The 13,985-nt window shown below is 47.2% G+C and overlaps 1 protein-coding gene across 12 annotated transcripts in view; it reads left to right on the forward strand.

Annotated features, from left to right (window-relative positions):
- HERC1 (HECT and RLD domain containing E3 ubiquitin protein ligase family member 1) overlaps nucleotides 1–13,985 on the forward strand; it is a 1,155,039-nt gene that overhangs the window by 153,382 nt on the left and 987,672 nt on the right. For all 12 annotated transcript variants that reach the window (XM_069222059.1, XM_069222062.1, XM_069222061.1 and 9 more), the window contains exon 17: nucleotides 2,454–2,645. In XM_069222059.1, the coding sequence (XP_069078160.1) occupies nucleotides 2,454–2,645 (192 nt within the window). The remainder of the gene's footprint in view (nucleotides 1–2,453; nucleotides 2,646–13,985) is intronic.

A 13,985-nucleotide genomic window follows, 5' to 3' on the forward strand; every position in this document is an offset into this window, starting at 1 on the left:
GGCCAAGTCCTCCCTAGACCGGAAACAAGCATCCTGGGACTGGTTTCAGGGTATCACCCCTTATCAGCCATACTATCTTGAATCCAGTGGCATTTCGGGCTGGTCTATTCCTGTCAGGAACAGGGTCAAGACTGATTTTCATATGGTTCGGTCCCATTTGGAATGGCATTGCAAGCAAAAAAAGCTGATGGATTTAACCCATATCTATAAATGGGGGTGAATGTTTGATTTGTTCTGCATTCCGTCCGTCATTTGTTTTTTTTTGTTGTTTTTTTTTTGCATTTGTTGCCCTAAATGGGAAAGGTATGCCCAGATGTGGGTCCCGTGCTTGCTATGACGCCAGATTCATGTTTGCCTGACTGATGAAGGGTGAAACCCTGAAATGGGTCCTGGAATGCTTGTTTCTGGGACAGAGAGGACCTGGCCTGGCAGTTTGGGCTGGAGTGTTGCCGTCGGGAACGGGATCAAGACTGATTTGCATTTGGCTGGGTTCAAACCGGAGTGGCATTGCAATCAAACAAAAGCTGATGGATTTAACCCAGGTCTGTGACTGAGGATGAATTTTTGATTTGTTCTGCATTTTGTCCATCATTTGTTTTTTTTTGTTTTTTGCATTTCTGGCATGTAAGGGCAACCTACAGGATTTGGAGCAGAGTTCTTCCCTGTACACACTTTCAGACTGTATACATAACCAGTAGAGGTCTCACTCAGCAAATACATTTTAATGCTGCAACAAGTTCTTTTGCTTAGTATATTGCCTGAACAGCAGTCATCCTTTGCACAGGGTCCAGGACCCATCAATGGCTATATTCTTTCCAGGAGTATACACTTCTGGAAACTTGTCAGATAAATGTTCCATGGCAGGCTGAGTGTCAGAAATCAATGCTGGATGCACAGGAGCACCCAACAAAGATTTTGTGTTGAGTATGCTTGAAAAACATAATGCAAACATGAAGCGAAAATGTCAGAATACGTGCACGTATAGGCAAAGGTGTAGGTGCAAGGTAAATCATCACTAAAAACATACCAGTTACATGGATTATCACACTCCCTCGTGGTCCAGTGGACTATGGGCATTTTGTTTTTCCCTATGAGGCACAGTTTCCCCCAGGGGCAATAATATTTTTAAATAAGTATTTCTGCCAGTTGAGTTGAGAGAGTCCGCCTGTTCCCAGAGGATCCTCCCCTCACACTTATAACTTTTAACAGAAAATAATGGCTGCCGTTTTATTTACTCCTTACATACTTTAAAATAGGTACATTTGCATCCCAGTACGCTGATGTCACTAGTGGGAGGAGAGGTGGGGGGTAGAAGCAGAAGCAATTCAGCTTCCCCCCCACCCTTGGGTTTTAAAAAATGAAACCTACAGTGGAAGCACTGGAGGTTTCCTTTAAAACCTCCCCAGCGTAGGCCAGCTGCAGGCAGATGCTTTGGGAAGGGAGTGTGTGCGACAGACGGTGGCTGACGCCTGCACTAAAACGGTTAACCTTCTGCATTTTCGTTTGCTCTGCTCGGATGGAGTAATCGTTTCTGTTATCTGTTTGAGTTAAAACAGCATTATCAGACTTCTCCTGACACGTTTTCAAGGTCTAGATGGCACTCAGCTCAGGCAAAATGTTTTCAATCTGGCTTTCCAGTGTTGTTTTTCATTCCACCTTTGTTTTGATCTGTTATCACATGGAATCTATCTGTAGGTTGTTAATAGGAGGGATCCAGGCAAGAAGAATAAGAGAATATTATGGTGACTTCATCTCTTTTAGTCTGGTGCATCTCACATTTTTATCAAAGCCCTCCTATCCTTGCCGTCAGTTTAATCATCACATTTCTAAAAAGGAACAGATATAGATATGCACCTTCAAAGTGGAGGTTTATATGTCCAGCTTCATGCCATGACTCCTGCTTTGTATTTGCTATGCAAAGCTATACAACGCGCTCAGGTTGTAGAAGCACTTTCTTTTGCTAGTTGGTGTGGTGAGAATAATAGTAATCTTCTGGATCTGGAGTGGGGGAATCACTATAAAGATAACATCATACTTGTCTGTAATTGTTCGTACAGTTGATATGGCTTGTTGAATCACATGCGACCCACTGTACCTCCCCAAAGATGTAACTATTTTAGATGAGTACATATGGAAAGAAGGTGTTGAGTTACAAAATATGGGCTTAGTGGGGAAAACACTCTCTACTAATTGTTGGAAAGAGCTGCATTTTGGACTCTGAGATAATGAAATCCTAGTTAACATTAACTGTCCTTACTGGGAAATTTCCTATATAATGTCAATATTATTCATGCAAGCAGGAAGGTCTCTAAAACATTCCAGTGTAGAAGATCCATCATTACAAGCAAGAAACGTGTTCGTATTTTTATTGTTCCATTTTTCTGACAGATCAATGTGTAACCTTAAAATTGTGCAAGCATCTTAACATGATTGTTTTTTTTTTTTCATTTTAGATGTGATCTACGTGTCTGCAGCCGGCAGCATGTTATGTCAGATTGTGAACTCATTGCTGTTACTACCAGTATCTGTAGCCCGACCATTATTAAATTTTCTGCTTGATCTGCTGCCACCTCTTGATTGCCTTAATAGGCTTTTGCCAGCAGCTGTCCTTCTCGAGGATCAGGAGTTACAATGGCCTCTTCATGGTGAGGAATCGCATTGACATTGTAGTTATAGAGCTAATTTTTTGTGAGGAAAGGGTATCTTCATTGGCAGTTGACTTGATCTTATTTTTGTTTTGTCTACCTTCATTGTTCAAGTTCCATTATCGTTAATACGTAGGATGGGTTTATATGTTTTCTTTCAGCTATATAAAATAGAGAACCATTTAAGTATTTATAACAAGGTATAAAAAATTGTATTTATCACCCTTCTTTTGTTGATGTGAATTTAGCTCAACAGCATGGGTTTTTGTCGGTGGATTCATGTTTGGATTTCCTGCAACCAAAATGAAGATTCCTTGGCAGTTTTGTTTTTAAATATGAACACAATCTCTGTATCTTGAGGAGTGTATTAAGGAAAAATACACTTTCTGTTCTTGTTCAAGTAACACAATTGCAGGAAAATCAAGGCGTTAATATAACATTGTACTTATGTCAGCACATATGACAGCAGTAATTGGAACAGTGTTACTTAGGATTGTGCACATTACAGAGAGGCATGTGATGTACATGCACATCAACTTGTATAGCCTTCCAGCAAGAAGGCAGGCCATCTCAATATATTTCCCAGGGTGATGTCATCCTTAAAGAAAACAGTCAAATTGTTCCTGCAATTATAGCACGTAGGTATCCTGTATGGTGGCAGCACCCCTGCCCCTTGCAGTTGTGTTTTGTGGGCTAGTACATCAGTCTCAGTGGTCACCCACTTGTGCACAATCTGAACCCCACAGTCTTTTAAAGGTGGCTGCACTGCCTTCCATGATATAGTTATTAGCTGCTTGAAGAAGGCCACAGCCAGGTCTGATAGCCTCAAATAATACTTAGTGTGTTTAGTGATTCTACTGAGACAATGCAGGGGGTCAGGCGACAGTTGCACGTCAATCACCACTGAGATATGTTCCATCACTTGCACCCATGTCTCAGTTAAGCATAGGCATCCCCATACCACATGGAAGAATGTGGTGGCCAAATCGGGGGCACACTGGAGCCACTTCCGGGAACATCTTGTGTAGGCAATGTGGTGTGACATAAGTGTGAATCAGGTAACTGAACTGAGTGAACTTCAGTCAGGCATTACAGGATATGGGTTTTAGCTGTTCTAGCACCATCCTTCACTGTTCGGCTATCAGTACTGTTCCTAGGCACTTGTCCTATGGGGGCTTACCAAGCAGTGCAAGGTCAGCATCTGCAGCTTGTAGAGCTGTGTATAGTACAGTAATAGCCCTACGACTACAGCAGTTTGTCAAAATACACTGTAGTCGTGGTGCTGGGTTGGCGCTTCCTGGCCCCCTGCCCAGGCATCCTTGGTCTCTAGGACGAGAGCAGTGTGGGCTACAAATTGGTCCCCATTGTTGTACAGATCCCCCAGGCAGGACACCTCTGCCTCCTGCCAAGGTTTTGGGTTATCTGCCCCCAGCATTTCCCTCATCCTAGGCATACTCCAGAGTTGAATGTACCTATTCCAGCAGTGCTTCGGGATGCTGGCCAGTCTGCTCATCGTTCTGGGTGGGCCATAAGGAGATAATTGACACTCTATGTAGGAAGTTGGCTCTGTATGCACTAGTTCAAAGTAAGGATTAGTATGCACAGAGTCCAAGGGTTCCCCTTAGAGGTAGGATAGTGGCAAAAAGAGATAATACTAATGCTCTATTTTGTGGTAGTGTGGTCGAGCAGTAGGCTTATCAAAGGAGTAGTGTTAAGCATTTGTTGTACATACACACAGGCAATAAATGAGGAACACACACTCCGAGACAAATCCAGGCCAATAGGTTTTGTTATAGAAAAATATATTTTCTTAGTTTATTTTAAGAACCACGGGTTCAAATTCTACATGTAATATCTCATTTGAAAGGTATTGCAGGTAAGTACTTTAGGAACTTTGAATAATTACAGTAGCATATATACTTTTCACATAAAACACAAATAGCTGTTTTAAAAGTGGACACAGTGCAATGTTCACAGTTCCTGGGGGAGGTAAAGTATTGTTAGGTTTTGCAGGTAAGTAAACCACCTACGGGGTTAAGATTGGGGTCCAAGGTAGCCCACCGTTGGGGGTTCAGAGCAACCCCAAAGTCACCACACCAGCAGCTCAGGGCCGGTCAGGTGCAGAGTTCAAAGTGGTGCCCAAAACGCATAGGCTTCAATGGAGAGAAGGGGGTGCCCCGGTTCCAGTCTGCCAGCAGGTAAGTACCCGCGTCTTCGGAGGGCAGACCAGGGGGGTTTTGTAGGGCACCGGGGGGGGACACAAGCTCACACAAATAGTGCACCCTCAGCGGCACTGGGGCGGCCGGGTGCAGTGTGCAAACACGCGTCGGGTTTCCAATGTAAATCAATGGGAGACCAAGGGGTCTCTTCAGTGATGCAGGCAGGCAAGGGGGGGGCTCCTCGGGGTAGCCACCACCTGGGCAAGGGAGAGGGCCTCCTGGGGGTCACTCCTGCACTGAAGTTCCGATCCTTCAGGTGCTGGGGGCTGCAGGTGCAGGGTCTTTTCCAGCCGTCGGGATTTTAGAGTCAGGCAGTCGCGGTCAGGGGGAGCCTCTGGATTCCCTCTGCAGGCGTCGCTGTGGGGGCTCAGGGGGGACAACTTTGGTTACTCACAGTCTTGGAGTCGCCGGAGGGTCCTCCCTGTAGTGTTGTTTCTCCACCAGTCGAGTCGGGGTCGCCGGGTGCAGTGTTGCAAGTCTCACGCTTCTTGCGGGGATTGCAGGGGTCTTTAAATCTGCTCCTCTGAGACAAAGTTGCAGTCTTTGTGGAACAGGGCCGCTGTCCTCGGGAGTTTCTAGTCTTTCTTGAAGCAGGGCAGTCCTCTGAGGATTCAGAGGTCGCTGGTCCTGGGGAAAGCGTCGCTGGAGCAGGTTTCTTTAGAAGGCAGGAGACAGGCCGATAGGACTGGGGCCAAAGCAGTTGGTGTCTTCTTTCTTCTTCTGCAGGGGTTTTCAGCTCAGCAGTCCTCTTCTTCTTGTAAGTTGCAGGAATCTACATTTTTAGGTTCAGGGGAGCCCTTAAATACTAAATTTAAGGGCGTGTTTAGGTCTGGGGGTTAGTAGCCAATGGCTACTAGCCCTGAGGGTGGGTACACCCTCTTTGCCACTCCTCCCAAGGGGAGGGGGTCACATTCCTATCCCTATTGGGTGAATCCTCCATCTGCAAGATGGAGGATTTCTAAAAGTCAGAGTCACCTCAGCTCAGGACACCTTGGGGGCTGTCCTGACTGGCCAGTGACTCCTCCTTGTTTTTCTCATTATCTCTCCTGGACTTGCCGCCAAAAGTGGGGGCTGTGTCCAGGGGGCGGGCATCTCCACTAGCTGGAGTGCCCTGGGGCATTGTAACACGAAGCTTGAGCCTTTGAAGCTCGCTGCTAGGTGTTACAGTTCCTGCAGGGGGGAGGTGTGAAGCACCTCCACCCAGAGCAGGCTTTGTTTCTGCCCTCAGAGAGCACAAAGGCTCTCACCGCATGGGGTCAGAAACTCGTCTCTCAGCAGCAGGCTGGCACAGACCAGTCAGTCCTGCACTGAACAATTGGGTAAAATACAGGGGGCATCTCTATGATGCCCTCTGTGTGCATTTTTTAATAAATCCAACACTGGCATCAGTGTGGGTTTATTATTCTGAGAAGTTTGATACTAAACTTCCCAGTATTCAGTGTAGCTATTATGGAGCTGTGGAGTTCGTTTTTGACAGACTCCCAGACCATATACTCTTATGGCTACCCTGCACTTACAATGTCTAAGGTTTTGCTTAGACACTGTAGGGGCATAGTGCTCATGCACATATGCCCTCACCTGTGGTATAGTGCACCCTGCCTTAGGGCTGTAAGGCCTGCTAGAGGGGTGACTTACCTATGCCACAGGCAGTGTGAGGTTGGCATGGCACCCTGAGGGGAGTGCCATGTCGACTTAGTCATTTTCTCCCCACCAGCACACACAAGCTGGCAAGCAGTGTGTCTGTGCTGAGTGAGGGGTCCCTAGGGTGGCATAAGACATGCTGCAGCCCTTAGAGACCTTCCCTGGCATCAGGGCCCTTGGTACCAGGGGTACCAGTTACAAGGGACTTACCTGGGTGCCAGGGTTGTGCCAATTGTGGAGTCAATGGTACATTTTAGGTGAAAGACCACTGGTGCTGGGGCCTGGTTAGCAGGGTCCCAGCACACTTCTCAGTCAAGTCAGCATCAGTATCAGGCAAAAAGTGGGGGGTAACTGCAACAGGGAGCCATTTCTTTACACTCTACTTTACCCAAGTTGCCCAGCTCTTCCCTGACTGACCTTATCTTGCCTGTTGAGTCTCCGGCCAGCCAACGCATAGGCCATTATAGTTGTGCCTCTGTGAAATTGTGCCAGTACTTCCAGGCCGTTGTTTCCGTCGAGGAGATCTTTGTCGGACTGATGTATATTAATTCCTAGCTACCTGAACATCTCAAACTGTCAGAGCTGACAGCCAGATTCTGATACAGGATTTTCCCCAATTCACTCTAAGGTCTGCCCTATTGCCAAAGACATCTAAAAGATCAAAAAGAGCCAGCAGCTCAAACCCAGGGTTTCGTATGTAGACCAGGACATTTTCCGCGTACAGCGAAACTGTGTGCCAAAGCTGTCTTCACCCCCTCCCCCCCTCACTCTCATCTCCCCTGGTTAGGAGCCCATACCTGTAGCCAGGTGTCCAGGGACTCCATGGCCAATGTGAAAATGATGTGGGAGAGGGAGCAACCCTGCTTTGTACCCTTGCCAATGTCGACTTGATGCGGTATTTGACAACCCGTTCACTCCCTGGCCCGCTGTGCTGTATAACATTTAACCCAGCCCAGGAACTCTGGTCCCATTCCCAGGGCCTTAAGGGCAGACATGAAATAGGACTACCCTAGAGTGTCAAAAGATGTTTCTAAGTCCAAGGAGACTGTGACTGGGAGCTCTCTTGATCCCTCAACTGCACCTATAATGTGGCACAGTCGGCGAGTATTATAGGAGGTGGCTCTATGAGGGTTGTTGGTCAATGTAGGCCAGCATTCAGAGCATTGGGAGCAGTCAGTTTGCCAGCACTTTTCTCAAGATCTTATAATCAATTTTTAACAAACAGAGGGCTATAGGAGCTCACTTCTAAGGGGTCTCCTGACATGGGCAGAATCATGATGAGGGCCTCACATAAGGAGTCTGGCAACCTACCCCACTGGTGATCCTCCTGGTAAACATCAAGTAACTTGGGAGGGAGGGTGTCCCTGAACTTCTCATAGTATTGTACTGGGGAGCCCATCAGTTCCTGGGACCTTGTTACTGGCCATAAGATGGATCGCTGCCTGTATTTCTTGGAGCACTAGGGGTTTTCCCTCTAATAGTTTTAGGGGGGTAGCTCGTCAACAGAGCCTCTTAAGGCAGTGCAGTTCCCTATATTCTTTTCCAAAGAATTCTAGCAATGGGCCTCGAAGCTTGGTAAAGTATGTTCCCTTACCTTGGGCCATCTTCGATAGCCTTGAAATTTCCACAATCCCCTAAAAGTGTCAAATTCACTTGTTTTCTGTGGGGATCATCCGTTGGCCCCAGAGAGATAACATACGTTTGTTTCGCAGTTAGTAGAAGGTGGGAAATAACCTGACCTTCTCAGCCCAGCATGTAGAGGATAGGTCTCTACTGAGCCCTAGGTTCCAAAAAGGCTGCATCCGGGGCAGACCCAACGGATATAATGATGTGTTAAAATCCCATCCTTCTGACATCCTTTCCGATGTCCCTCACCCCTGATGACCTGTCTGTGCAACCTTGTCCTGATGTAATAGAGTATTTTTGACCTAGGTTCCCTGCTCCCTGTATGAGTCGCAAAGTTATTAGTGTGGATGAGGATATCATCTAATTGCTTCTCATTGAGGGAAATCTTCAGTTACCTTGCCCATGCTTAGTGGAGCTGTAGTTTCTTCCTTTCTTGTCTGAACCTTCAGCATGTTGCTAACCCCTTCGCTGCCAGGCCTTTTCTCCCTCAGGCATTTTTTTGGCTATTTGGGGCAGTTCGCGCTTAGGCCCTCATATCTTTTTGTCCACATAAGCTACCTACACCAAATTTGCGTCCTTGTTTTCCAACATCCTAGGGATTCTAGCGGTACCCAGAGTTTGTGGGTTCCCCTGAAGGAGACCAAGAAATTAGCCAAAATATAGCAAACATTTCGTTTTTTTAAGAAAAGGGCTGCAGAAGTAGGCTTGTGGTTTCTTCCCTGAAAATGGCATCAACAAAGGGTTTGCAGGGCTAAAATCGCCATCTTCCCAGCTTTCAGGAACAGGCAGACTTGAATCAGAAAACCCCAGTTTTCAAAACAACTTTGGCATTTTACTGGGATATACCTCGTTTTTACTGCTTTAAGCCTCCTTCCAGTTAGTGACAGATATGGGTGTGAAACCAATGCTGGATCCCAGAAAGCTAAACATTTCTGAACAGTACACACACTTCTGAATTCAGCAAGGGGTAATTTGTGTAGATCCTACAAGGTTTTCCTACAGAAACTAACAGCTGAATTAACCCCTTCGCTGCCAGGCCTTTTCCCCCTCCTGTGCCAGGCCTTTTTTTGCCTATTTGGGGCAGTTCGCGCTTAGGCCCTCATAACTTTTTGTCCACATAAGCTAACCAAGCCAAATTTGCGTCCTTTTTTTCCAACATCCTAGGGATTCTAGAGGTACCCAGACTTTGTGGGTTCCCTTGAAGGAGGCCAAGAAATTGGCCAAAATACAGTGAAAATTTCGTTTTTTTCAAAAAAATTGGAAAAAGTGGCCGCAGAAGAAGGCTTGTGGATTTCCCCCTGAAAATGGCATCAACAAAGGGTTTGCAGTGCTAAACTCAGCAGCTTCCTAGCTTTCAGGAACAGGCAGACTTGAATCCGAAAACCCAATTTTTCAACACAATTTTGGCATTTTACTGGGGCATACCCCATTTTTGCAATTTTTTGTGCTTTCAGCCTCCTTCCAGTCAGTGACAGGAATGGGCATGAAACCAATGCTGGATCCCAGAAACCTAACCATTTCTGAAAAGTAGACAAAATTCTGAATTCAGCAAGGGGTCATTTGTGTAGATCCTACAAGGGTTTCCTACAGAAAATAACAACTGAAAAAGAAAAATATTGAAATTGAGGTGAAAAAAACATAAATGTTTCTCTACGTTTTACTCTGTAACTTTTCCCTGCAATGTCAGATTATCGAAAGCAATATACCGTTACGTCTGCTGGACTCCTCTGGTTGCGGGGATATATAGGGCTTGTAGGTTCATCAAGAACCCAAGGAACCCAGAGCCAATAAATGAGCTGCACCCTGACGTGCGTTTTCATTCTATACCGGGTATACAGCAATTCATTTGCTGAAATATAAAGAGTAAAAAATTGCTATCAAGAAAACCTTTGCATTTCCAAAAAGGGCACAAGATAAGGTGCTGAGGAGCAGTGGTTATTTGCACATCTCTGAATTCCGGGGTGACCATACAAGCATGTGAATTATAGGGAATTTCTCAAATAGATGTCTTTTTTACACACTCTCCTATATTTGAAAGGAAAAAATGTAGAGAAAGACAAGGGGCAATAGCACTTGTTTTGCTAATCTATGTTCCCCCAAGTCTCCCGATAAAAATTATACCTCACTTGCGTGGGTAGGCCTAGCGCCGGCGACAGGAAACACCCCAAAGCGCAACGTGGACACATCCTAAATTTTGGAAAAAAACAGAGGTGTTTTTTGCGAAGTGCCTACCTGTAGATTTTGGCCTCTAGCTCAGCCGGCACCTAGGGAAACCTACCAAACCTGTGCATTTCTGAAAACTAGAGACCTAGGGGAATCCAAGGAGGGGTGACTTGCGGGGCTCGGACCAGGTTCTGTTACCCAGAATCCTTTGCAAACCTCAAAATTTGGCTAAAAAAACACGTTCCTCACATTTCTGTGGCAGAAAGTTCTGGAATCTGAGAGGAGCTACAAATTTCCTTCCACCCAGCGTTCCCCCAAGTCTCCCGATAAAAATGATACCTCACTTGCGTGGGTAGGCCTAGCGCCGGCGACAGGAAACACCCCAAAGCGCAACGTGGACACATCCTAAATTTTGGAAAAAAACAGAGGGGTTTTTTGCGAAGTGCCTACCTGTAGATTTTGGCCTCTAGCTCAGCCGGCACCTAGGGACACCTACCAAACCTGTGCATTTCTGAAAACTAGAGACCTAGGGGAATCCAAGGAGGGCTGACTTGCGGGGCTCGGACCAGGTTCTGTTACCCAGAATCCTTTGCAAACCTCAAAATTTGGCTAAAAAAACACATGTTCCTCACATTTCTGTGGCAGAAAGTTCTGGAATCTGAGAGGAGCTACAAATTTCCTTCCACCCAGCGTTCCCCCAAGTCTCCCGATAAAAATGATACCTCACTTGCGTGGGTAGGCCTAGCGCCCACGAAAGGAAATGGCCCAAAACACAACGTGGACAGAACATATTTTTTTCACAGAAAACAGAGGTGTTTTTTGCAAAGTGCCTACCTGTGGAGTTTGGCCTCTAGCTCAGCCGGCCCCGGGAGGGGGGGGGGGGGCAGAAATGCCCTAAAATAAATCTGCCCCCCCCCCCCCCCCCCCCCGGGAGCGACCCTTGCCTACGGGGTCGCTCCCCCTGCGTGACATTGGCGCCAAAAAACAAATCCCCGGTGCCTAGTGGTTTCTGCCCCCTTGGGGGCAGATTGACCTAAAATCGGCCAATCTGCCCCCAAGGGGGGCAGAAATGGCCTAAATACAATTTGCCCCCCAGGGGAGCGACCCTTGCCTGATGGGTCGCTCCCCATCTCGAAAAAAAAAAAACAAAAAAAAAAAAACACAACAAAAAAATTTGCCCTGGGGGCAGTTCGGCCTAATAATAGGCCGATCTGACCGCAGGGGGGGCAGAAATGGCCTAAAATAAATTCCCGCCCCCCCCCCCAGGGGAGCGACCCTTGCCTGATGGGTCGCTCCCCATCTCGAAAAAAACAAACAAACCAAAAAAAAAACACAACAAAAAAATTTGCCCTGGTGCCCTGAGGGTTCTGCCCCCCCCTGGGGGCAGTTCGGCCTAATAATAGGCCGATCTGCCCCCAGGGGGGGCAGAAATGGCCTAAATACAATTTGCCCCCCAGGGGAGCGACCCTTGCCTACGGGGTCGCTCCCCCTGCGTGACATTGGCGCCAAAAAACAAATCCCCGGTGCCTAGTGGTTTCTGCCCCCTTGGGGGCAGATTGGCAGATTTTAGGTCAATCTGCACCCAAGGGGGGCAGAAATGGCCTCAATACAATTTGCCCCCCAAGGGGAGCGACCCTTGCCTGATGGGTCGCTCCCCATCTCTAAAAAAACAAACAAACAAACAAAAACAAAATTGCACTGGCGCTTAGAGGTTTCTGCCCCTCCCGAGGGCAGATCAGCCTAATATTGGGCCGATCTGCCCCCGGGGGGGCAGAAATGGCCTAAAATAAATTTGCCCCCCCCCACCCCACCCGGGAGCGACCCTTGCCTACGGGGTCGCTCCCCATGCGTGACATTGGCGCCACAAAACAAATCCCCGGTGCCTAGTGGTTTCTGCCCCCTTGGGGGCAGATTGACCTAAAATCGGCCAATCTGCCCCCAGGGGGGCAGAAATGGTCTAAATACAATTTGCCCCCCAGGGGAGCGACCCTTGCCTGATGGGTCGCTCCCCATCTCTAAAAAAAAAGACACAACAAAAAAAAAAAAACACAAAAAAAAAATGTGCCCTGGCGCCTAGAGGTTTCTGCCCCCCCTGGGGGCAGATCGGCCTAATAATAGGCCGATCTGCCCCCAGGGGGGGGCAGAATTGGCCTAAAATAAATTGCCCTCCACCCCAGGGAGCGACCCTTGCCTAAGGGGTCGCTCCCTTTTCGTGAAATTCACGCAAAGAAAAAATTCCCTGGTGTCTAGTGGTTTCTACCCCCCTTGGGGGCAGATTGGCCTCATCAAAATAGGCCAATCTGCCCCCAAGGGGGGCAGAAATGGCCAAAATATAATTTTCCCCCAAGGGGAGCGACCCTTGCCTAAGGGGTCGCTCCCCACCAAAAAAAAAAGAAATGAAACATAAAAAAAAATTTAAAAAAAAAAATGGTCCCTGGTGCCTAGAGGTTTCTGCCCCCAGGGGGGGCAGAAAAGGCCTTCTCAAAAAAATGCCCCCCCCCTGGGAGCGACCCTTGCCCAAGGGGTCGCTCCCTTTGTGTGTTTAAATAAAAATAAAAAAAATCCCTGGTGTCTAGTGGGGTTTCAAAAGCCGGATTGCAAGCAATCTGGCTTTTGAAACCCTCGGAGGGACTTCAAAGGGAAGGAAATACTTTTCCTTCCCTTTGAAGCCCCTCCGGACCTCCCAAGTGATTGAAAAAGAAATGCTTTTGCATTTCTTTTTCAATCGCGCTGGAAGCGGAGCTTCCAGCGCGACTAGGGAGGCCCCTGTGACAAATCAGCACGCGCTCGCGCGCTGACGTCACAGGGGGGGGGTGGGGGGGGTCGGGGGTGGAAGGGGAAGGTCTTCCCCTTCCATCCCGACTTGGGGGGGGAAGGGGGGTGCACGGGGGGCGCGCTAGCGCGCCCCCAAGTTCCCCTGTGCCTAGGACGAGATGATCTCGTCCAAGGCACAGGGGAACTGTAGCCTTGGACGAGATCATCTCGTCCAAGGCACAGAAGGGGTTAAAGAGAAATTGAAATTGAAGCACCTTTTCTGCACGTTTTACTCTGTAACTTTTTCCTGCAATGTCAGATTTTTTAACGCAATATACAGGTACGTCTGCTGGACTGTTCTGGTTGCGGGGATATATAGGGCTTGTAGGTTTATCAAGAATCCTAGGTACACAGAGCCAATAAATGAGCTGCTCCTTGCAATGGGTTTTCATTCTATACAGGGTATACAGCAATTCATTTGCTGAAATATAAAAAGTGTAAAATAGGTATCAAGAAAACCTTTATATTTCCAAAATGGGCACAAGATAAGGTGTTGAGAAGCAGTGGTTATTTGCACATCTCTGAATTCCGGGGTGCCCATACTAGCATGTGAATTACATGGCATTTCTCAAATAGACGTCTTTTTCTCACACTGTCTTACATTTGGAAGGAAAAATTGTAGAGAAAGACAAGGGGCAACAACACTTGTTATACTATACTGTGTTCTCCCAAGTCTCCTGATACAAATGGTACCTCACTTGCGTGGGTAGCCCTAACGCTCGCGACAGGAAACTCAACATGGACACATCAGATTTTTACATTGAAATCTGACACGTTTTTTGGAAAGTGCCTAGCTATGGATTTTAGCCTCTCACTCAGCAGCACCTAGGGAAACCTAGCAAACCTGTGCATTTTTTAAAACTAGGCACCTATGGGG

The sequence above is a fragment of the Pleurodeles waltl genome, chromosome 3_1 (assembly GCF_031143425.1).
Source record: "Pleurodeles waltl isolate 20211129_DDA chromosome 3_1, aPleWal1.hap1.20221129, whole genome shotgun sequence".
NCBI classification, from domain to species: domain Eukaryota; kingdom Metazoa; phylum Chordata; class Amphibia; order Caudata; family Salamandridae; genus Pleurodeles; species Pleurodeles waltl.